Consider the following 23,660-nt stretch of genomic DNA (forward strand, 5'->3'; position numbering starts at 1 on the left):
CTGGTCCTCCCTCTCGCTGCTTCGGGGCTGCCATGAGCTGACCAGCCTTCCTCCACCATGGCCTTGCTGCAGGCCCAAAGTAATGGCACCAGCTGACCGTGGACCGAGTCCTCCAAAACCACTTGCCAAAATACATCTCTTCTTTCCTCACATATTTTGTTACAGCGACAAAAGTCTGACGTGCACCATCAGTTTGAGACCTTGACCTCTTTCACTTCTTCTAGCACTATCCAGACACCCCAGCGTGAGTCCTGGACGAGTGATTCTACTCTGAATGACACCTTTCCTTTCCTCCAGGAGAATGCAAGAATCTCAGGTTATTTTAACTTCATTTCCCACGTTTGAATTAGGCACAGTTATTGTGGGACAAACCTGGGAAGGGAGGTCAGTTGACGCAGGCCTTGATGCTGGTGACCTGCAGTCACTAGTGTGCGATCCAGGCATGCTGACCTGGAGACTGAGCTCCAACACACTTCATGTCCACACCACCCCACGGATGATCTGAGAACAACCGAGTTCTAAAACAGTATCAATCCAAATGGAGGCTAGACAGGAGAGAACGGGTGGGAACGGAATGCCTAGGGCAGATTAATCTCGGACACACTCCAACTGAGAGGAACTGTCCGTGGTCTGCATCAGAGCCAGGCCACTGGAAAACCATTAGCCACATATATCATTTTTAAATTTTATAGTGGCCACTTACAAAAAGTGAAAAGTCAGGTGGAATTAATTTTGAGATAATACGTTTATTTAACTCAATCTTTTCAACTATCGATTCAACATATGCTTTATATTCATTGTTGAAATATTTTGCATTTTTTCCTGCTTAGTCTTCCATGTCTAGGGTGAGCCTCAAGTGTACAGCACACCTTAATTTGGACCGGCCACATCTCGGGTGTTCCATAGACAAGTGTGGCTGGTCCACCGTGGGGACAACGCAAGTCTAAGTATCCCAAAGTGGCTAATGGACCATATTTAAATAAACACACATGCACATACACTTTTTTATTTTTAAATTTGTTTTAATTAGTCATACATGACAGCAGAATGCATTTATGCACTTTGATAGATCATACATAGATGGGGTATAATTTCTCATTTTTCTGAGAGTACATGTTGTAGAATCAGATTGGTCATGCGGTCACATATATACATACAGTAATAATGTCTGTTTCATTCCACCATCTTTCCTATCCCCACACCCCCTCTCCATTCCCCTCCCTTCACTTCCCTCTACCTAATCTAAGATAAAGCTATTCTTCTCTAGTTCCTCCTCCCCCCACCTTACTGTGAATTAGCATCCCATATTAGAGAAAACATTTGTCCTTTGGTTTTTCGGGATTGGCTTATTTCGCTTAGCATGATTATTATTTTTCAACTCCATTTACTGGCAAATACCATAATTTCACTCTTCTTTAAAGCTGAGTAATATTCCATTGAATATATATACCACATTTTCTTTATCCATTCATCTATTAAAGGACACCTAGGTTGGCTTCATAGTCTAGCTATTGTGAATTGAGCTGCTATATATAGTGATGTGTCTGTGTCCCTGTAATATGCTGATTTTAAGTCTTTTGGGTATAAACCAAGGAGTGGAATAGCTGGGTCAAATGGTGGTTCTATTCCCAATATTCTGAGGAATCTCCATACTGCTTTCCATAGTGGTTGCACCAATATGCAGTCCTACCAGCAATGTATGCGTGTGCCTTTTTCCCCACATCCTCACCAACATTTACTGTTGCCTGTATTCTTGATGATTGTCATTCTGACAGGAGAGAGATGAAATTCTAGAGTAGTTTTGATTTGCATTTCTCTAATTGCTAGAGATGTTGAATTCTTTTTCATATGTTTGCTGATTGATTATATTTCTTCTGTGAAGTATCTGTTCAGTTCCTTAGCCCAATTATTGATTGGATTTTTTGGGGGGTGTAAGTTTTTGAGTTCTTTACATATTCTGGAGATTAATACTTTATCAGAGGTGCATGTGATAAAAATGTCCTCCCATCTGTAGGCTCTCTCCTCACGTTATTGTTTCCTTTGCTGAGAAGAAACTTTTTAATTTGAATCCATCCCATTTATTGATTCTTGATTTTAATTCTTGAGCTTTAGAAGTCTTGTTAAGGAAGTCAGATCCCAGGCTGACATAGTGAAGATTTGGGCCTACTTTTTCTTCTATTAGGCACAGGGTCTCTATTCTAGTGCTTAAGTTTTGATCCACTCTGAGTTGACTCTTGTTCAGGGTGAGAGATAGAGGGTTAATTTCCAGTTTTGCCAGCACCATTTGTTGAGGAGGCTCTTTCCTCTAGGGAATGTTTTTGGCACCTTGGTCTAGTGTGGCATAACCATATTTATGTGGGTTTGTCTCTGTGTCCTCTATTCTGTACTATAGGTCTACAAGTCTATTTTGGCACCAATACCATGCCATTTTTGTTACTATAGCTCTATGGTATTGTGATGCCTCCTGCTTCACTTTTCTTACTAAAGATTGCTTTAGGTATTCTGGGTCTCTTATTTTTCCAAATAAATTTCATTATTGCTTTTTCTTTTTTTATGTACCTTTATTTTATTTATTTTTATGTTGTGCTGAGGATCGAACCCAGTGCCTCACACATGCTAGGCAAGTGCTCTACCACTGAGCCACAGTCTCAGCCCCTTATGATTGCTTTTTCTTTTTCTTTCTTTTTAATATTTATTTTTAGTTGTAGTTGGACACAACACCTTTATTTTATTTATTTTTAGGTGGTGCTGAGGATCGAACCCAGAGCCTTGCACATGCTAGGCAAGTGCTCTACCTCTAAGCCACAACCCAGCCCTGCTTTTTCTATTTCTATGAAGAATTTCATTGGGACTTTAATAGGAATTTATTAAATCTGTATAACACTTTTGGTAGTATGGCCATTTTGACAATATTAATTCTGCCTATCCAGGAGCATGGGAGATCTTTCCATTTTCTGAGATGTTCTTCCATTTCTTTCTTTTTTTGAGGCTACTATGTGTGAGGTACTTTTCCTAATTTCTTTTTCAGTGGATTCATCGCTGATGTATAGGAATGCATTTGATTTATGGGTGTTCATTTTATAACCTGCCACATTGCTGAATTCATTTATTAGTTCTAGAAGTTTTCTGGTGGAGTTTTTTGGGTCTTCTAAATACAGAATCATGTTATCAACTAATAGTGATAGTTTGAGTTCTTCTTTACCTATTTATATCCCTTTAATTTCTTTATTTTGTTTAATTGTTCTGGCTAGAGTTTCAAGGATGATGTTGAATAGAAGTGGTGAAAGAGGGCATCCCTGTCTTGTTCTATTTTTTAGAGGGAATGCTTTCAATTTTTCTCCATTTAGAATGATGCTGGCCTTGGGTTTAGAATAGATAGCTTTTACAATGTTGAGCTATGTTCCTACTATTCTTAGTTTTTTTTTAGTGTTTTGAACATAAAAGTGTGTTTTATTTTGTCAGATGTTTTTTCTGCATCAATTAAAATGATCATATTATTCTTGTTTTTAAGTCTATTGGTGTGATGAATTACTTTTATTGATTTCTGTATGTTGAACTAGCCTTGCATTCCTAGGATGAACCCCTTTGATCGTGGTGCATTATCTTTTTAATATGTTCTTGTATGTGATTTGTCAGAATTTTATTGTGCACGCATACACTTTTTAAAAAAATTTACCTGTCAATGGATTTTTTAATTTAAAAAATATATTTATTTTTTAGTTTTAGGTGGACACAATATTTTTATTTTTTATTTGTATGCGGTGCTGAGGATTGAACCCAGTGCCTCATGCGTGCTAGGCAAGCGCTCTACCACTGAGCCACAACCGCAGCCCTGGATCTTTATTTTATTTATATGCAGTGCTGAGAATCGAACCCTGTGCCTCACACATGCCAGGCAAGTGCTCTGCCACTGATCCATGACCCCAGCACACAAACACTTTTTAAGAATAAAGAGAAGAGATATCCAAATCAAAAACCAAGGTTGGAAGTAAAACCATAGAGAAAGACATACCGTAGTAAAAATAAACCCCCAAAGCTGATACAGCCTTATTAATATCTAAAAATCAGACTTTGGATCATAAACCAAAAGTTATTACTTTATAATAATAAGATGTTCAACCTACCAGGAAGATACAATGAGTCTAAAGTTCTACCTCATCCGATAACATTGTCTCCAAATATCTAACATACAATGTAGAATTTCGGGAGTAATAAAGAAGCGACAGTCATCGTGGGAGATTCTGGTTCTGTCACAGGCAGAATGAGCCTACAAAAAACCTTGGTGAGTTTATATAAGATTTAGTCAACCTCAGACGGGCACCACCTGCCTTGGATGGCCCACAAACATTGAAAGAGGCAGGATGGGTCCTAGAGCAAGTCTCCCAGGTCCCAGAGAGCTGAAACCACCCAGGCACAGGAGCACCCAGGGACCAGCCCCAGGCACAGGAGCACCCAGGGACCAGCCCCAGGCACAGGAGCACCCAGGGACCAGCCCCAGGCACAGGAGCACACAGGGGACCAGCCTGACGGCAGCCCGAGCCCAAACTCTGAACAGGAAGCAATACTCCTGTCAAAGACCCCTTGGGTGAAAGAGAAATCACCTTAGAAGTCACAATATGTTTTGAACTGAATATAAACACTAACATGATAGAATCAAAACAGAGCCAACATGTATATTAGATAAAAAGCAAAACAGAAAGTCAATGAATTAGAAAAGAATAGCAAATTATCCAGGGGGTATAATAAAGAAACTGGCAACGAAACAGAACTAAATGCAGAGAAGATCCATTGAGACAGAAGCTGATTTTCTGGGGAAAAGAAGAATAACACTGGAGACCCCCAGCAGGACTGGCCAAGGAAAAGGCAGGCACTGCGGCCGGCGTGCCTTTCAGCCCCCCCGTGAGTCACTCCACCACTGGAGCTGCTGAGAAGGCAGCAACCAGGCAACACGGAGGGCCAGGGTGCCCACCACTGGAGCCCCCACAGAGCCGGTGAGGACATGGGGTGCAGAGTGGGGGTTCGCTGGAACTCACAGAGCATTCACCAGCCACATGACACACACGCCCAGGCCCAGGTGAAGTGAACACCTGCTTTTTTTTTAAACTTTGTTTTTGGTTGTAGATAGACACAATACCTTTATTTTATCCATTTACTTTTTGGTGGTGCTGCGGATTGAACCCAGTGTCTCACGGATGGTAGACAAGCGCTCTGCCACTGAGCCCCAGCCCCAGCCCCAGCCTAGGTTTAATGTGGGCTTGTTCACACAAATACATATGCTCACAGCCACTTTTACTCTCAAGGTGTTTTTTAGTTGTCGATGGATGGCATTTCTTTTTTCGTTTGTTTATGTTTATGCGGTGCTAAGGACCGAACCCAGGGCTGCACCCATGCCAGGCCAGCGCTCTGCACGGAGCCCAGCCCCAGCCCCAGCCCAGTGCAGCTTTATCCTAATCCCTTCAAACAGGAAACAACCTCAGTGTCTTAGGAGTTGAGCTGTGGTGGCTTCATAGCATGGAAAACTGTTTGGATGCAAAAAGGAACAGACTGAGAAGAGGCCCAGGAGGTGGAATCTCAGAGGCCGGGGACCCCTAGGCTCACGGCAGGTTCCACACCCGGCACCCCCGCAAAGGGCAAGGGTGGTCCAGGCGGCGGGCGGGGGAGACAGGCCTTCCCCATCCTTCTCTGGGCAGTGGTTACATGCCTCATGCTTGTCCAAAGGCTCAGAACTCTATATTAAAAAAAATTATCAAAAATTATACTGCAGGGGCTGGGGATGTGGCTCAAGCGGTAGCGCGCTCGCCTGGCATGCGTGCGGCCCGGGTTCGATCCTCAGCACCACATACCAACAAAGATGTTGTGTCCGCCGAGAACTAAAAAATAAATATTAAAAATTCTCTCTCTCTCTCCAAAAAAAAAAAAAAATTATACTGCAATAAAATTAAAGGGGAGAAAAGGGCCTGTGTGTTTGAAAGACGAGGCATGTTCTCTGGAAAAAGGCAAGTTTCAAATAATATGCAGAGAATGATCCAGTTTATATACTGAAAGTTAAATGCAGAGTATATTCCATTAATCTAGGGGATGTATGACTTGCTAACATCCTTCTGAGAAATGAAATAAGGTTTTCATCTGCTATTTATATCCTGACTGTTAGTATCACTACAGTCATTAAGAAGGATGCTTATATGTAAATAAACTTCCTCAAGGACCTAGATATCTTTTTTCTGGGGGGGGGGGGTACTGGGGATTGAACTCAGGGGCACTTGGCCACTGAGCCACATCCTCAGCCCCATTTTGCATTTTCTTTAGAGACAGGGTCTCACTGAGTTGCTTAGCGCCTCGCTTTTTGCTGAGGCTGGCTTTGAACTCATGATCCTCCTGTCCCAGCCTCACGAGCCACTGGGATTATAAGTGTGCGCCACCGTGCCGGCCAAGACCTAGATATCTCTTTATCCAGTAGTCTAGATACACAGCACACCCGGGCTCACCTGAAGGCAGGGCCCTGCTCCTCACCTCCACCCACGCAGCCCCACCCCTGCTGGCAGCCACGCCCCTCACCTGGAAAAGTTTGGTCTTGGTGTACATGGTGCCATAGCCTTCTCGGTGGCTGAGGTAAAACATGCCCGTGAAACTGGAGCCGTCAGGCCACATGTAGGTGCCCAAGCCGTGGCAGTGATCCCGGTAAAACTGCCCGTGGTAGGACTGTCAAGTGGAGAGGTCAGTAGGCCTAGTGCCTGGGAACCACCGCCCCAGGCACCCAGGCTGTGACAGGGACCTCAGAGCCCAGACACCACCTCTGTGCTGCGAGTGGGGCTGCAGGGCTGCACTAGCCACCGCCCCCCTTGAAGTCCAGGTGGCCAACGTGAACCTGAGCGTGGTCACCCCAAGCACCCGGGGAGCCTGGCAGTGAGGCCCCTGGTGACCGTGCCCCTCTCCTACCTTCGACTCGGGTGGGGAGTTTGGAGGTTTCAGAGCTGGCTAGAGATGGGGCATCAGGAAGGGTGGACTATCTGTCCTGGGGTACTGACCGGTCAGGACCCCCTCCCCACCCCACAGGGCCTCCTATAAGGTCACAGGTGGATGGTGGGGAGGTGGGATTTCTTAGGACTTGGACTGGGGGCTGGGCCTGGGGGCTCCCCCCGCAGCTCGGGAACCCCAGTGGGTGTGCTCAGCGCCACTCCTGATGCCACACCCAGCCCGGGCATTCCAGCAGCTAGACCTGACAGGCAGCCAGACGCGGTGCCCCACAGGAGGCCATGATGATGCCCTTTCTGCAGACGCGAGCCCCCATGTGACCCTGGCCCCACGCAAGGACTCCTCACCCCAGCTTCAGCCTGGACTGGTTTCGTCACATAACCTGACTCTAAGGCACACTTGCATTCAGCTAGGGACTTATTTTAGGAACATGTGCAGCCACCTTTAGAGATTGGCCAGACAGTAGAAGGCCAGTCTTGGCCCCCCATATGAAGAAGGAAGATCGAGGGCCTGCCTGATTGGATGATGAGCTCCTGGATCCAGCCCAGCCTGAGGCTACTTTACCCTTGAACTTTTGTAACAAGAACCAAGAAAGACCTGTTTTAATTCCACTGGATTAAATTTGGGTTCCATTAGTGACAGAGTTTGGCCCATGAAGGACATTCGGGGAGTAGGGAGGCAGTCGGGATGGAGTCTCCATTCTGCCAATGCTCACTTGATTTGTAGGATGTTGGAGCAGATTATCTGAGTCCAACCTTTCACCAACAAAAACCAAGTGCAAATCATTTAAAAGAAATTGTCAGGGGAACTCTCAGCTCTCGGGCCTCACACTTCCACACCCGAGAGACCACTGCATCCTCCTCAGAACATGGGTCATCTCTCGGCCCCTCCTTGGTCCTCAGAATGGACCAGGCTACACACGTGTCTCAAAAGACAGTCAATGCGCTCAGGTCCTCCAGGGTGCTCTTGTTCCCTCCTTCTCTGGTTTAAGAGCTGCTGCAGCTGGACGCATCTGTGCCCTGCACCCAATGGCCCAGGCCCCAGGGTAGAAAAGCTGACCCCCACCTAAACACACCGGCCACGTTCTCCCATCCCTGGGGGAAACCTGGGCTGGAAGGATCGAACCGGGGACTGTGGACAAGGAACCAGACCTTGCAGCCACCGTGCGAGTAAAACAGGTTGAGGCCTGAGGACGGCTGTGCCGGGGCTCGGCACCCGCCAGGGCCCTGAGGAGGCTGGGGTCTCCCTGTGCTGGGGGCACACTCCAGGTGGACAGGCACTGGTCTCGGGTGCTCCATGCACAGTCCCGCTCTGCGGTCTTGGAGGACTCCTGGCCCTCCACCTGGCCATTCTTCAGACTCTGTTGGGAGATGGCTGATCTTTTCCCCATTGCCGCTCTCCTCTGGACAAGTGTGTCCCTCCCGTGGCTTGACCACCCTCCATGTGACACCCGTACTCTGAACCGCCCTGGTTGAAAAGAACAGGTGGCCGCAACTGTGTCTGCTGTGGTCCCATGCAAGACCGCACGTGCCAGGAGGAGCATTCACCAGCCTGAAGCTAGCCAGCAGGACCCCAGGACTTTGGAACTGGGCTGAGAGGGTCCTGTTTCACCTGCTGTTTCTTTAGCTGGGGAGCCAGGGCCAACGTTAAGGGCTGGCCCAGGTGTCCCCATCCTTGGGCCAAAAAGTCAGAGAAACCAGGTGTCCAGAGGCAGACTCACACAAGGAACAGATGGGTGGAGCTGTGAATCAGTGATCCCCCATGAGGCCTCACCACCCAGCACCTTCCCAGAGGGCTCCAGCACTCGACCACTCTGCACCCTTTCACAACCCACCCCCCACACAGCCCTGCATCGCCTCCTGATGAGGTCTCAGCTGAACTGCACCATGGCTAGGCACCGCCAGGGCAGAATCCTCCACCTGGACATCTTCAAGACCCTCCGTCCCACAGGGGAGATGGTCTGAGCCCCCAGAACTCAGCACATGCCCCAGAATTGCTGCCCACTTAGTTACTGTTCCCAGCCAGGGGCACCAGCAGACACAAAGGGTTCTGGGCTCCTGGTCTCAGCCCTTGAAGTCCTGGGCATGGCCTAGCGCAGAGTGCAAGAATGTGCCTCATTCTGTCTCTAAGAATGTGCTCCCCATCTGTTTCATCTTGAACACAGGTGATTTCACCAGTATAAGCCTACAAGTTGCTGCAGTAATTCACAATTCTAAAACATCTGCCCAGAATAAGAATTTGTCTTCTTACATCAGTTTCCCAGACTTCTTCCCACGCACCCCAGGAAACCACACACTGTGGGGAGTCTGGAGGGACTTTCCTCTGGGCATCCTCCCTAGGAAGGTGTCCAAAGACACCCACCACCTGGTTTTTGGGAGAGAGGCCCAGCCCCTAGCTCCTGTGGGAGGTGGTGGGAGCACGCTCAGGCACTTACTTCACCCGTGGGCCACGAGAATTCACCATATCCAAGCTTCATGTGGAGCCCAAACTGCCCTCGGTAGACACAGCCATCCTGCCACTCCTGCACCCCTTGGACAAGCTGGATGTAGGTCCCCTTCAGGCTCTGCTCCTTCAGGGGGCCCTCAGACTCCTCACCTTCGTCTCTGGGGGGCACTGTCCCATCCCTAGGAACAGAGCAAAGGGAGGCAGTCACAACAGGCTGAAACACCTGCCCAGCGCCTGCCGGGACGGGCGACCACAACAGCAGGTACTCCACCTCCAGATGCACCACTGAGGGCAGAGCGTCTGCAGGCAGACTCCGAGGTGCATAGGGGTGTGCACAAGGTGCATTTTATTCTTTCCTGCCTTGCTATCTAAAGGTACACATCATGATTTAGACACGGATACCCAACACACACACCCCTTTGCCGCCCTCCAACTCCCTGGGGAATGCTGTAAGCTGGTATCTGGGCTACAGACCTGTCCTGATGTCTGGCTTATACCTCTGGGCCTGGGAACCTTCAGGTCCTGACCCCTCCACCAGCCAGCCCTGGAATGCCAACTGTGGCCCACAGAGGCCAAGAATATTATCTGCCGACAAGAGATCTGCTGCTGAGAACACGAGTTCTACATTTGGTATATTGTTAACTATAGAGGACAGACACCCAAGACAGCAAGGAGAGTGGCTGGGGCATGGATTACCTGCTATTTCAGGTTGAGTTGAGTTGTGTTCACCCTCAAAATTTTAATGTTGGAGTCCCAAACCCAGCACCTCAAATGTGACCTTATTTGGAGATAGGGTCTTCACAGAGTTAATCCTTTAAAGTGAGGTCATTAGATGAGCCCTACTCCATGAGAAGGGGGAAGCCTGGGCATGGTGAAGTTGACGGGACTGGGTGGAGGGAGGAGATGATCATCTACCAGCTAATGATAGAGAAGGAGCCAATCCTACTGGCTCCTTGAACTTGGCCTTCCCCCTCCAGAGCTGGTCTGTGTGGTGCTTGTTACAGCAGCCCTGGCAAACTAATACACCTGTTTTTTTCTCATTCTTCTACATGGGATAGGTACTGCTTGTTTAATAAAAGTTAACCATAATGGGGAAAGATCATCTATGGTAGGAATAGGAGAAATAGAAATTTCACTCTATTTTTTTCCTGAGAAAAATGGAAATAATTTTGAGGTCAATCAAAACAATCGTAACACAAGCAGTCAGCTGTAAAACCCACCATAGGGTCATTGGAAGTGGCCACCTGTGTCTGGCACCTCCCACTGGTTGTCCTATATGGGCTCCTCACCCTTCCTGATGGTCTGTCTCCTCCTCTGTAAGACGGAAACTCTGTTAGTCCTGCTGAGGTAGCTATAACAAACCACCACAGACTGGGGACAGATGAGGTCAGGTCTTAAACAATGACAGTTATTTCTCACAGGTTTAAAGTGTGGAAGTCTGAGGTCATGAAGCTAGTGGACTTGGTTCCTGGTGAGCGCTCTCTTCCTGGCTGACAGATGACACCTTCTCAAAGTGACTTCAGTGGCAGAGAGAGGGTGAGTAGCGAGTGCTCTGGCTGTTTTCCTCTTGTTATAAGGCACAGATCCCGTCATAGTGCCCCACCCTCCTGTTCTCACCTCAACCCACTCATCTCCCAGGGTCCACCCCTGAAGACCATCACACTGGGGTTGGAGCTTCAACTTGAGGGTGCTGGGGTCCAGAGGCCTTGGATCCACACAAAGACAGGCATGATAGGGCCAGTTGCAGGTAGATTTCATGAGATGCTACAGATAAGGCTCTGGGGCAGTCCTTGACCCAAAGTAGCCCCTACTGTTAACAACACAGCAGTAAGGGAGCTGTATCAACTTGGGGAACAGTTCCTTCCATGTACTAGGAAGTGAAATGGACCCGCAGGCAGTGTTGCAGGCTAAAAGGGAGCAGCGAGTTGGGGCATAGGATTCCAGTCACCCATAACATATGACATTTCCCTCAGCGCTTGTTAATACAATTTTGAGGCTTTTCTCTCTTTACAGAGACCAGTTTTTGTAAAATATTTAGTGATTTTTAAGTCTGGCCCCAACTGTGAAACCTGGCTAATTCTGGCCCCTGGGTCATGGTCTGACCTCCCTGCCCGAGGGTCCCCTGCACCTTTCGGTGAAGAAGGCGTAACTGTCCAGTCCCTTGGCAGCAGGGGACTGGCCGTCCTGCCCCTCCAGCGCGCCTCTGGAGCTGTAAGCCTTTGAGGCTGCGTAGTCCAGGGGGATCTAGAAGCCACCACGTTCCGTGTCTGTTCTCCGAACCTGGAAGCAGACCCAGGGACCACAATCCGCCCTCAGGATGCTGCGGATACCGGGGGCGCCCACCGCGCCCACAGCCCCCGCCCGGGTCAAGCCATCACGCTCCTCCCGGAGCTGCGCCTCAGTGTTCCCTGCAGCTGGCCCTCAAAGGTCGGAGCCACCGGGAAAAGTCTGCCCGCGCCCAGGGACGCCACCGTCCCTTCCAACACCAGCCCCGCGCCACCGCCCTGGCCCTTGGAGCCGCACCCGAGCTCGGAGAACTAGCACCAGCGGGCACCGAGGCCACCAGCAGGACGCCCACGCAGTGGAGTCCAGGCTAGCGGAAAGCGTCAGGTTCCCCTGGAGACGGCCCCGCCCCGTGCCACGCCACTCTCCACCTCCACCAATCCCCGCAAGGCGCTGCGCTCCCTCCTCTCCAGGTCCGCCCTCCAGCCCCGCCCCCCTTCGTGCGGTAGCTGCACCAGCCTGCTGGCTTTCAAGTGTCCCCAGGAACACCGTGGTTCAGTCTGGGCCAGGTACTGCCAATACCTGCTAGGGGGAGAACGCGGAAGGGAGACCAGGGAAGCAGAGAACCAAGGTACTCTAGGACTCGACCAAGGCTTGATCAAGCCCCGCCTGATTGCAAAGCAGGGCTTTGGGGAATAGGTGTGCAGAGGGCACAGCGGGAGCTGCAACCTGGTGCAGGGCAAGGCCTGGGGAAGATCTTAGGGACCCGGAACTCTGGAGCAGGGCTTCAGAGGGTGCGCAGGAGTGTACGTCCACAGGTGCGTTACAGGAGCTGGATTGGGTGGTGGAGAGGCGCCAGCGGTGGGAAGGCGTCCTGCAACAAGGAGCGGCCCTCTGAGGCAAGGATGGGGTGGTTGCCAGAACCAGAGGGAAGAGCGAGAAGCCCACGCCCCCAGGCCTCCCCAAAGGCAAGCTTTCTGGGCATCAAAGCAGCGGAGCCAGGACTCTGCCATCTTAGGGTCCCTTCCTGCATGCTCTAGTTTCTCCCAGTTCCTGCCTATTCCCTGGACATCTTTAGCCCTTCGGTACCCACCTTGGTTCCTGGGTCCTCTATTTTTGACCGTTCAACCCCTGGCATCTCCCGGTGCCCCCCTCTCTCCAGCTGCATCGTGGGAGCTGAGCAGAGGCAAACTGAGTTGTTTAAGATCCATTTGTTATTGAGAGACGTAAAACAGTCAAGGACAGGGGATAGCTCGGTGATAGTGTGCTTGCCAAGCTTGCTCAAGGCTCTGGGTCCAAATCCCAGCACAGAAAGGAAGGAAGGAAAACAGTCAACTAAAACTTCAAATCACCCTACAAATCTGTGAAGCCAAACCATCTGTTGTGGATTGAATAGTGTCCCCCAAAAGATAAGGTGAAATCCTACACCCTCCAGTCCTGGGAATGCAGCCTTTTCTTGGAGGTAGCTTTTGCAGACATGATCAAGTAAGGATGAGGCTATTGAGGTGGGTCTTAAACCAACGTCCAGTGTCCCTATGAGATGCAGAGACACAGACACAATGGGAGGACATTTCTGTTGTGAGACAACCATCTGGTGTGGCCACAGCAGCTCTAGGGATTGAATACACTACTCAATAGGAGGAAAAAAGTGTGGAGGGGAAAAAAAAAAAAACTTCGTGGCAAACTTTCTAGCCTGACAATTTGGTCAGATTAGAAAGAATTTGACAATTTGGTCAGATTAGAAAGGGTCTGAAAAGTACAATGTGGCAAAAAAAGAAAAGGTGTTCTGGAAACTTCTACACAATGAGGATAATTCAAGATGAAATGCTGAGATTTTGCTTATATTCATAAAGTATATGCACCAATGCCTTTTAAAACTAGGCATAGCAAGATTGAAGAGCTCTATTTCCACAAATTGATACAAATATCACTACAAATATGTTCAAAAGGAATGTTTTCATAATATTAATATACTGAAAATATTTAGGGATATTAAAGTTTGTGGTAAATTGGCAAGCCTGGCAAATTTAGCAGACTAATAACTTAGGAAATGAATCCTGTGAATCACCGTGACTTGCTAAGTGGGAACAAATCTCCAGGAATGTCACCACAGAAGGCATGTTCCAGCTGTACCTCAGCAGCCAGGAGGGGGCTCCAGAGCCAGATCTCCAGTGACTTAGACTACAGCATGGCAATGGAGGTGGTGGCACTTGGGACAATTTGGGGACCAGTCTGTTAGTTCAGTGGGGTACAGGAATGAAGTCTGACATAGGAGATTTTAGAACAGAAAACCCACCTCAAACACCCTCCAGTAAGGAGCTGAGGGGCTTTCAGGTTTGGTTGGATGCTGTGATCCAATTTTCCCCATTTCCTTTGCTTTCCCCTAAAGCTGACTTCCCCTTTTGGCCTTAAGAACAGAGGTGCCTTCCCAATTCCTCCCTCCTATTGGCCCATATCAGAGACCAGACCTAATCCTGCAGCAGTGAAGAGAGTATGGCCTTCACTGATTTGCAGGAGCAATCAGAACCTCTCCTGGAGCTGGTAGACGGGGAATCTCCATCTCATTTGATGAATCCCATGAACTCTAGGGGGATACCATTCCCTTCTCATCCCAGGAAAGCAGGCCCCTTCCTTGGGATGGAGAAGAGGGAAATGGATGCTGGTAAGGCCTCCAGGGAATGAGACTGCAGCCAGTGAAGACTGGCTTCAAGATATTTGAGTATTTAGCTCAAAAGGGACCCAGGTTGCCATAACGATCTGACCAGTTATCCACAATTGGTACCTGCAGGAGAGAATGCAGACCACCAGAAGACTGTACAGACACATTTTGTGTGATATATGTAAGACTAGGTTGGGGGAAGGATGAAGAATGATTTCTGGCAGAATGATTTCAAATCTTAAGCAAAGCACAGAGAGGAAGAGGAACTATTTTTACTATTATTACAATAAAATTGAAACTACAATTAACTAAATGTCTGTGAGGCTACGAGTTGCTCTTCGCTGTGACTGTTCCCTGAGAAATACTAAATATCAGAAAAATCGACTCAAGAGATCTTCTCTTTCTTGTTTTTTCCATACTGAGGATTAAACCCAGCAGGAATGCTTAACCACTGAGCAATATCAACAGTTCTTTTTGAGACAGTGTTTCACTAAGTTGCTGAGGTTGGCTTTGAATTTGCAATGCTCCTGTCTGGCCTCCCGTATTGCTGGGATTACATTCATGTGCCACAACGCTGGGATGAAGAAATCCTAAAAGACTCTAAATAAATTTAAAAAGTCACAGGGCTAACGCCTAAAGTTATTAAGAAAAACAGAAATAATCCCGTCCTATTGTTAGACCAGGACGCAAGAAAAGACCACTGACTCCAATTAAATTCAAATTAAAGCAAGGTTATTATTTCGACCGGCCGGGCTGCCTTTCCCTCCCAAAACGGCGGGAACAAGACAGCCCCGAGGCTTCTTTGTGGCCCAGTTTTATAGCCCAAAAAGTTACACAAAGGGGGGGTTACAGATAACAACACTCTGAGGAGCATAACACAAGTTTACATTTTTGCTGGCCCCGGCATCAGAATTTATGGAGATCTTAGAGACTCAGAGAGGGTCATTGTCTGGCCAGGGAAGGCCAGAATTTATGAGGCGTCACTAAGGTTTAGGAAAGGGTGGTTATCTGGTCAGGGAAAACCGGACCTGGGTGAGTTCAGGGCACGGGCAGGCATTCCAATCAGCTTTACAACATCAACTAATGGCCAGGCCATACAGACATCCTGATATTTTTACAGAAAACAGAAATGAATCCTTCATAACTTGTGACAAGCTGGCTTCTAATCTAATGAGATAACTAGGCTAGGTATATCATTCCCCCCTTTTCTGATGTGTCCCTTTCAAATCTTTGATAGGGAGGGGAAGAGCACTGAGGGAATTTTAATCCCTCAGGCAACAGTCTCTAAATTTTTAGAACTCACCCAAAACTGGTCTCCCTGATTTTACCTGATTTAATTAATTACTTATATTGATAATCTATTTATTTTTGGCTCCATTGTTGTAAGAAGAGAGGCGTCACTCATTTTGGCTTCTTCTGAGCTGAGAGAGGGTGACGTGAGGGGGCACGGCGTGAGGGACATGAGTTGCCTTTTAGAAGTCAGTTCGGTTTGAAGTCTGGTTGGGGAGGAACAGGTTGTAAAGTCACATCTGGGGATGAGTGCTTCTATGAGAGAAACAAAAACCATGAGTACTGAGTACTGAGTAATGTTGCAGCAGCCGGAACGTGTCACTGTATAGAAGTTCCCTCACCAGGCTTTAACATTCCCAGTTATCAGGATTGTAAGCATGACATTTAACCTTTAGTGTTACAGTTGTCCCTCCCCATAAGATACAGTTTAATAATTTAATTTCATCTGATCTTGCAAAATTCTTCTACTAGTATGAGCTCTGTGTCTAATAGAGAAACCTTTAATTCTGTTACTCAGGGCTGGATAATCATACTAGCAAACACGAAGCCTACCTGTGTAGGTTAGGAATATCTGTAGGCCTTAAACTAAAAACTTCTGTCTCTGGCAGCTCCTCTTGATAGTCTCTTTCTATAGTTATCAGGCATTTCTGTCTGAGAATCCTTCTTTGTAGCCTCCAGTCTTACTTATTTTGGAAGGCTAACATAAAGTGTATACCTTAAAATATTATTATTATTATTATTATTATTATTATTCAAAATGCCCAGGAATGGCTGTATTTTGGTTTTAATGTCTTTGCTAAGTGTTTAAGATGAAGCAGTCAAACTGACTTTTGTTTCTATCTATTGTTAACAGTCAGCTGAGCTTTTATGGGAGTCATTCCTGGGGAAACTTCTCAGTTCTGCTAGTGCCATTTGCGCTAGGATGGGTCTAGGTCTTGCTTGACCATGTGGCTTCCCTCGGAAGCACCAGGGATATCTCCCTTCTCTGATGACTCTCCTCTTCATAGCAAATGCACTGATTGGCTTTCTGTTCTCCAGTGGTCTCATTAGTCTCCCTGATCGGGAGGTTATGTGGCCCAGAGTTGCAAAGCTCTTTAGAGAAGTCCCCTGTTCCCTGGATTCAGACTGACTTAGAGGGCAAGAGCCAAATATTGGTTTTTCTGGCCCTTTTAATTTAACTTTAATTTAAAAACTTAATCTTAAACATCCAGCAAATAAATTTTAACAGCCTTATATTAAGGGTACTGGGCTTTAATGTCTATAACTTTATAATTATTCATCTTTTTATTAATTGGGATCTGTATTATCCTATCTGTCTTGTAGGTGATGGCTTACTATCTCGAACTAACCCATGTTGTGTTCTTAAAGCAACACTTCTGTAAAACACTAACAGGGAATCTTTAGATCACTTATAAGGAAATTACAAAATAAAATTAACAAGAGTAAAAACACTTAGTTCGTGTAACAGCTTCCCTGAATTTTTGGCTGAGTTATACATTATATCCCCTGTTTGAGATCCTAGTAATCTTGACAGAAAAAACAACAACAACAACAAAAAAAAAAAAAAAAAAACAACTTTTGAACATAACTTTAAATGAACTAAAATCTGGCCTACTGTTTTCATAGTCATTCTCACATGTAGTAAGATGGGACACAGAGCCTCATCTCAGGTAAGGCAGGGCTCTTTATAAATCTTAAGTGTTTTAGTTCTAAAGCTGATCTTTGTATTTTTAATTATCATTTTACAAATTTTACATAAATTGTTTGAGGTCACATGAACATTAGCTAACACCATATGATATCACATTTAAAACATGAATTAAAGAAAGGCTGAAAGTTTTTAACCTTTACATAGATTAGGCTCTCATTAACTTAAGAATACATTTAAATTGTTCCCCAATGTAAGAAGTAACAAAACTTTACATATCTTATTGATAACAGGTAAATAAATCCCCAATATATTTTTTACCATACAACTTCTGAACACCAGCTTGATATAATGCTCTTTCAAAGTTTCTACCTTACAGACTTGTATACCTGGAAAATATGAGCACATTAATAGCATCACAATTACATTGATGTTTCTACATTAACCAAGTTTAACTTTTAAAGAAATGGCAGTACAGTGCTCTAAAATAACAGTTCTTATTTAACCAGTTGTTTAATTTTTATGGTTGCTTGCTCTAGGAAAAAAATAAAACTTAATAAACACAATGTTATGGGTAAACTTATGTTTTAAGAAATTTTTGTCTCTTTAACACATGACTGATTTTTACAATCTTATACAGACTTTAGTACAAACTTATACAGACCATAGTAAATCAATCAGATATCTAACAAAAGTACCCATGAATGAATAATCCCATATCAAATTTACTTTACTTATTTATCAAAATATTAGACAAATGTATTGAACAGTGTAAACCATTTTTTGTTGAAGGAAAAGTCCTAGAACCAAGGCATATTAGACATTTTATAGACATTAATATTTTATGAGGGTTTTGAACACCTAGAAAAACTTGTAAGCTTAAATTTTAAAGACATTTATTTTTATCTGTTTATCCAATTTAAATTGAACCATTTAAATCACATGAATTAAAGATCTTTGGATCCTTTTTTTAAATTTGTTTTTATGAGCGCTCCTTATATATGTTAATTTGTATATCATATATATGATATACGGACATATGTATATATAGACATACAACACATAACAAAAGTGTGCACACATAACAATAGTAAAGGCCTTAGTAGATTTTCGCAGGTGAAATCTCCATTGCAATGTTTCAAAAACTCCACAGTTGGTCAAAGATAGAACTGATCAGAAAAACATTAACCTAGGTCTGTAGGGTCAAAATCATGAGCTCAAAAAATACAGAATCTAAGGAAAAAACAAGAGTCCTAGTAAAAATGACTGGCCAGTAATTAGTAAATACCATACAATTTACATTTTTTCCTTAGGTCTCAGATCAGTCTCCTACTGAGCTTGCAGGCTTCTTTCATTTGCATTTCAACATAAGTCCTGGCTGAGGTCTGAAGGAGCAGGGAAAAACTGCTATTTTGAACAGACACCTCAGGCCTAATGCAATTTAACCATAAGTCATAATTTTCAGGTTCCGATGTTGAAAATTATGATACAAGTTTAAGATACAATTCACAAAATTTTATATCTTTACATCTTGTTTTGTCAACAGATACCATACTATGATTTACTATCCTTGTCCAAATTAATGCACTGGTACACACAGTAACATTTTCCCAGGCTACCCAATTCAAAATTGGTGAAAAAAAAAGACTGAATGATTAGGAAGTTACTTGCCAACTTGGAAGTAGAGTTCTTTAGTTTTCCATCCTAAGTATTTAAGTTCTCTGGCATGAATTATCTGAAATCATAAACTAAACAATTACCTAAACCCAACTTTTAACTGCAGCATTGTGCAATGCATTAAAAACCCATTCAGATACCAGATTGTTACAATAAAACATCATCTTTTAGACACACATTCAGCCAAGATCATTCCCAAGAAACAATTTATAATATCAACACACTATTGCACATGTCTTAAAGGGCCAGAAACAAAGACACAGGACAGACAGGAGCTCCAGACTATGGCTGACAGACAGAAACCATTTAAAACAGAGCAGATAAGAGAAAAATCTCCTACACCAGTGGCACCATAGATGTCCCCACAAGGGGACCAGATGTTTTCACAGAGGGGCAACCTGAAATATAAAATCAAGGGTCTCCATGGCGACTTTACTGCATTAAGTGTCTCCTTTTTCTTTTTCTCTTTTCAAGAAGACAAAGGTGGCATAATCCTTACAGTACAGGGAAGGAAGGAGGGAATCCCCGAAGCAACAGGGCTTCGGCAGCTGCTGGGAGTCCCTCAGTCCCTCCTTTTACTTACAGGATTCCACCCCAAGCACACTCCATCTCTTAACATTTCAGTAGTCAGTTCTGGGGGTGGGGGGGTATCAAAATTTGTAACTGAAAGTTTGGTTCCTGACCTTAGAGCCAATTAATGCCAATTTAATAATGAGGACAGGGTTTTGAGAAAAAGAAAAAGGGAGGTTTATTGCTTTGCTAACAAAGGAGAAACACAGGGGACTCTCTTGATCTGGAGGGACAAGGGGTTTTAAAGGAGTTTCACTTGTTAACCTGGGAGATACTCAGTTCTTAGGTCCCCAGCAGGCATTGCCCTCTGCACTGGAGGTGCTTCAAGCAGCCAGCTAGGGGCTTCTCTCCTCCTGCTTAACAAAGGGGGGTAAAGTTCATCGCAGTTCCTTAAAACACAGTCCAAAGGGGTGTCAGGCTGACTTGCTTTATTACCCATTTTCACATCCAATATCCTTAAGTTTTTAACACAGAAATCACACAACAGAACGCACAAAAACAAACAAACAAAAAACATATAGAACACAGAACAAAATACAAGAAAACAGAAACCCAGCGCCGAAACAGAAAAACAGAAGAGCAATGCAACGTCTTGCCAAAGCTCCGGGGTAGGAGTGCGTGCGTGCCCGTCGGCACCTCTCTACCCTTCCAGAGGAATTCCCTACAGAACAGAACAGAAGACAGAACGATTTCTCGTTACTGTCCGGACAGGAGTATATGTGAGCCTCGCCAGGCCACCTCTCTGTCATCAGAAGAGATCTCCCTTAACCGGATACCAGATGTTATAAAGGCGCCACTTACCTATGGAGGCCTCCTCCCCCAGGTGCTTGCTGAGAGTTTTAGTGCGGCAGTTCACTGCAGTGCTCCGGGGACGAAGGCTCACTCCGAGGCCTTGGAACGTCTCAAGTTGCGCACCCCCTAGAGTGGCTCTCCAGCCCGGAGCCCTGGAGCGAAGGCCGGCTTCAGAATTTCCAGCAGTCTGCTCTTGTGGTCTGGCCGGGCAGGGTCATCTCGCTGGGGAACTCCAAAATGTTAGACCAGGACGCAAGAAAAGACCACTGACTCCAATTAAATTCAAATTAAAGCAAGGTTATTATTTCGACCGGCCGGGCTGCCTTTCCCTCCCAAAACGGCGGGAACAAGACAGCCCCGAGGCTTCTTTGTGGCCCAGTTTTATAGCCCAAAAAGTTACACAAAGGGGGGGTTACAGATAACAACACTCTGAGGAGCATAACACAAGTTTACATTTTTGCTGGCCCCGGCATCAGAATTTATGGAGATCTTAGAGACTCAGAGAGGGTCATTGTCTGGCCAGGGAAGGCCAGAATTTATGAGGCGTCACTAAGGTTTAGGAAAGGGTGGTTATCTGGTCAGGGAAAACCGGACCTGGGTGAGTTCAGGGCACGGGCAGGCATTCCAATCAGCTTTACAACATCAACTAATGGCCAGGCCATACAGACATCCTGATATTTTTACAGAAAACAGAAATGAATCCTTCATAACTTGTGACAAGCTGGCTTCTAATCTAATGAGATAACTAGGCTAGGTATATCACTATGAAGAAATGACAAAAAGCTAATGGTAAATAGTTTTACTTTATATGAACCATGTTTTGCAATAAAAAGGGAAATAAACTCAAAGATGACAAAGGACAATTTATTAGGAAATAGATAAAGGTATAACTCTGCAACAATAACAAAAACCCACAGGAGGACATCATTACCGTAGAAACATGTATGATTGCATGAAGGTAACCCTACTTCGTGTACAACCAGTGAAGTGAAAAAATGTGCTCCATTTGTATACAATGAATCAAAGAGCATTCTGCTGTCATGTATACCTGATGAGAATTAAAAAAAAAAAAAAAACCCACAGGAAACCAAGTGGCCTTCTGTCAATAGCCCATAGGACAACCAAGAGGTCCTTATGAAAGCCAGAAGGACGCCGGTCAGTGTTGGATTAGCTGCTACTCGATCCAGTCCATGTCCACGTCTACCAACCACCCTTCCAGCACAGGGCCGCATGGCTCAAGCTAGTAGGGAACACTGTGGGGTCCTGAGACGCCTGCCTTCCGCCAATCAGAAAGCGGGAGCGAGGCCCCACCCACGCCACGGCCAATCGGAGTCAATGCCAGGCCACGCCCAAGCCACGCCCAATCAGAGGGCCAATGCTAGGTCCCGCCCTAGCCACCCGCAGCTGACCCTAACCTTAACCCCGCCCGGCGGGCCCAGGCGCGGGCGGGACATCGGCCCTAAGTAGACCCTCGGGGCGGTCACCGCGATGGGCCCGGAAAGAGCTGCCCAGAGCAGGTCCCCCGAGGTCGCGCCGCCGACGTTCACGCTCGTGGCCCCCGCGCTCTTCCTCGGAAACGCGCGCGCCGCGGGCGCCACGGAACTGCTGCAGCGCTCGGGCATCACGTTATGTGTCAACGTCTCCCGCCTGCAGCCCGGCCCAAGCGCGCCCGGAGTGGCCGAGCTGCGGGTGCCCGTTTTCGACGACCCGCACGAGGACCTGCTGGTGCATCTGGAACCCACCTGTGCCGCCATGGAGGCCGCGGTGCGCGCCGGTGGCGCCTGCCTGGTCTACTGCAAGAACGGTCGCAGCCGCTCAGCCGCGGTCTGCACTGCCTACCTCATGCGATACCGCGGCCTCTCCCTGGAACGGGCCTTTCAGGTTGGGGCTTCCGGGGCGGGGCCCGCTTCGAGGGTGCGTCTTCCGGTAGGGGGCGGGGGCGGGGCCCACCCAGAGAAAGCCCTCTGGCTTGACTGGGCGTGGCCTCCCCGGCCGGGGCGGGGTCGACTCGGGGGCGGGCCTTCTAGCTGGGCGGGGCCTGCTCTCAGGGGCGGGCCTTCCGCGCGGCTGGTCTCGCCTGGCGTGGCCCGGGCCGGAGTTCTGCGAAACCCCCGCGGGCTGACGTTGGGTTCCTCTTTTGTTCGCAGACTGTCAAGATCGCCCGCCCGGTAGCCGAACCCAATCCGGGTTTCTGGTGTCAGCTCGAGAAGTACGAGCAGATCATCCAGGCCCAGGCCCGCCAGGCCCACGAGGCACACCAGGCCCGCGAGGCACACCAGGCCCACGAGGCCCACCAGGCCCGCGAGGCACACCAGGCCCGCGAGGTCCACCAGGCACACCAGGCCCGCGAGGCACACCAGGCCCGCGAGGTCCACCAGGCACACCAGCCCCGCCAGCCCCGCCAGGCCCTGGAGCCCGCTGACCCCGGAAGCGCGCGACATGGACCCCAGCCAGCCGCGCGGTAGCCTTCTCCTGAAGCCGGGCGGGAAGGGCGTTTGCTAACGAGAGGCGGGACGTGCCCTGGTCACCGCCGCGGCCGGGCTCCACTTCCCCCAAGCCGCGTCTTCCTGAAGTGCAGTTCAAAGGAGGGGACTGGGAAGCCGCTGCCAAGACCGACCATCTCTTCCTCTCACCCTTGGTCAGCTTCGTTTGTTCGTAGATTTTGGTCAAATCTAAACCAGAGGTGGGGACGGGGACCGGGTCCCAGCTGCCAGAACTCCTCCTGCCCTTTCCCAGGGCTGAGCGCAGGACCCACAGCTGAGGGCATGCGCTGCTCAGGCCTGCTGGAGCCTCAGTGCTTAGGGAGGCTGGACTTGCTGGAGCCTCAGTGCTTAGGGAGGCTGGATAAGCCTCCTCCGCCTGTCAAGGTGGCGCCTGACCCAGCAGCAGGCAGCCCTCTGCGGCCTCCTTGTGGAGGATGGACTCCCTAGTTCAGATAGGCCATCTGATGTTCTTTGGCCTTTAAACTCCTAGGAAATTAGTCACAGTCCACACTCCTTAAATAAGATAGTGGGGAAGGAGAACAGCACTCGGTGATTCCATGAATTACAGATACTGCAGTCTTTGGCTAATATGTATAAAGCAAAGAGTAAAGTGCTGTAGTTGGTGTTTGTGTGCCTCTCCATTCCTTCACTGTTCTACCCTCGTCCAGAGCCTCAGCTCCTCCTGGCTCTGCTCTTCTGTTGGGGCGCAGTGGCCTCCACACCTGTATCACACAGCCTGGGCACTGGAGATCTTCCTCCTGCCTCATGATCAGCACAAAGCTGCACCACTCCCTGAAGGTCAGAATCAGTCCCCGCCCTGCAGAGCAGCCCTGGGTTTGCCTCTGAGGAGTCCAAATAGCTGGGTGGTGTCAACCTCCTGCAAAGAGGACACTTGTCTACA

The 23,660-nt window shown here is 47.4% G+C and overlaps 2 protein-coding genes and 1 non-coding gene across 3 annotated transcripts in view; 1 reads left to right on the forward strand and 2 right to left on the reverse strand.

The window, feature by feature from the left end:
* Ankmy1 (ankyrin repeat and MYND domain containing 1) overlaps positions 1-12,808 on the reverse strand; it is a 44,788-nt gene extending 31,980 nt beyond the window's left edge. Inside the window, exons 1-4 of the mRNA XM_077795292.1 lie at positions 12,734-12,808; positions 11,546-11,661; positions 9,407-9,596; positions 6,556-6,699 (exon numbers count right to left, since the gene is read on the reverse strand). Coding sequence (XP_077651418.1) covers positions 6,556-6,699; positions 9,407-9,596; positions 11,546-11,661; positions 12,734-12,808 — 525 coding nt within the window. The remainder of the gene's footprint in view (positions 1-6,555; positions 6,700-9,406; positions 9,597-11,545; positions 11,662-12,733) is intronic.
* Positions 3,757-3,829, reverse strand: Trnaa-agc (transfer RNA alanine (anticodon AGC)). Its single transcript has one exon. It is a non-coding gene; the product is annotated as a tRNA-Ala (tRNA).
* An 8,864-nt stretch (positions 12,809-21,672) lies between the features above and the next one.
* Positions 21,673-23,357, forward strand: Dusp28 (dual specificity phosphatase 28). Its single transcript, XM_026414769.2, has 2 exons — positions 21,673-22,157; positions 22,424-23,357. Exons 1-2 carry the CDS (start codon positions 21,765-21,767, stop codon positions 22,739-22,741), a joined length of 711 nt encoding a protein of 236 aa, XP_026270554.2. The 5' UTR covers positions 21,673-21,764; the 3' UTR covers positions 22,742-23,357.
* Positions 23,358-23,660: the final 303 nt, after the last annotated feature.

This window comes from Urocitellus parryii, chromosome 1 (genome assembly GCF_045843805.1).
Source record: "Urocitellus parryii isolate mUroPar1 chromosome 1, mUroPar1.hap1, whole genome shotgun sequence".
Taxonomy (NCBI): Eukaryota; Metazoa; Chordata; class Mammalia; order Rodentia; family Sciuridae; genus Urocitellus; species Urocitellus parryii.

What these genes read in the sequence shown, in the direction of transcription:
- Dusp28 (XM_026414769.2), top strand. Translation starts at nt 21,765, where the DNA reads ATGGGCCCGGAAAGAGCTGCCCAGAGCAGGTCCCCCGAGGTCGCGCCG. An exon ending in CCCTGGAACGGGCCTTTCAG is followed by an intron (nt 22,158 to 22,423) that starts GTTGGGGCTTCC and finishes TTTTGTTCGCAG; the next exon opens with ACTGTCAAGATCGCCCGCCC.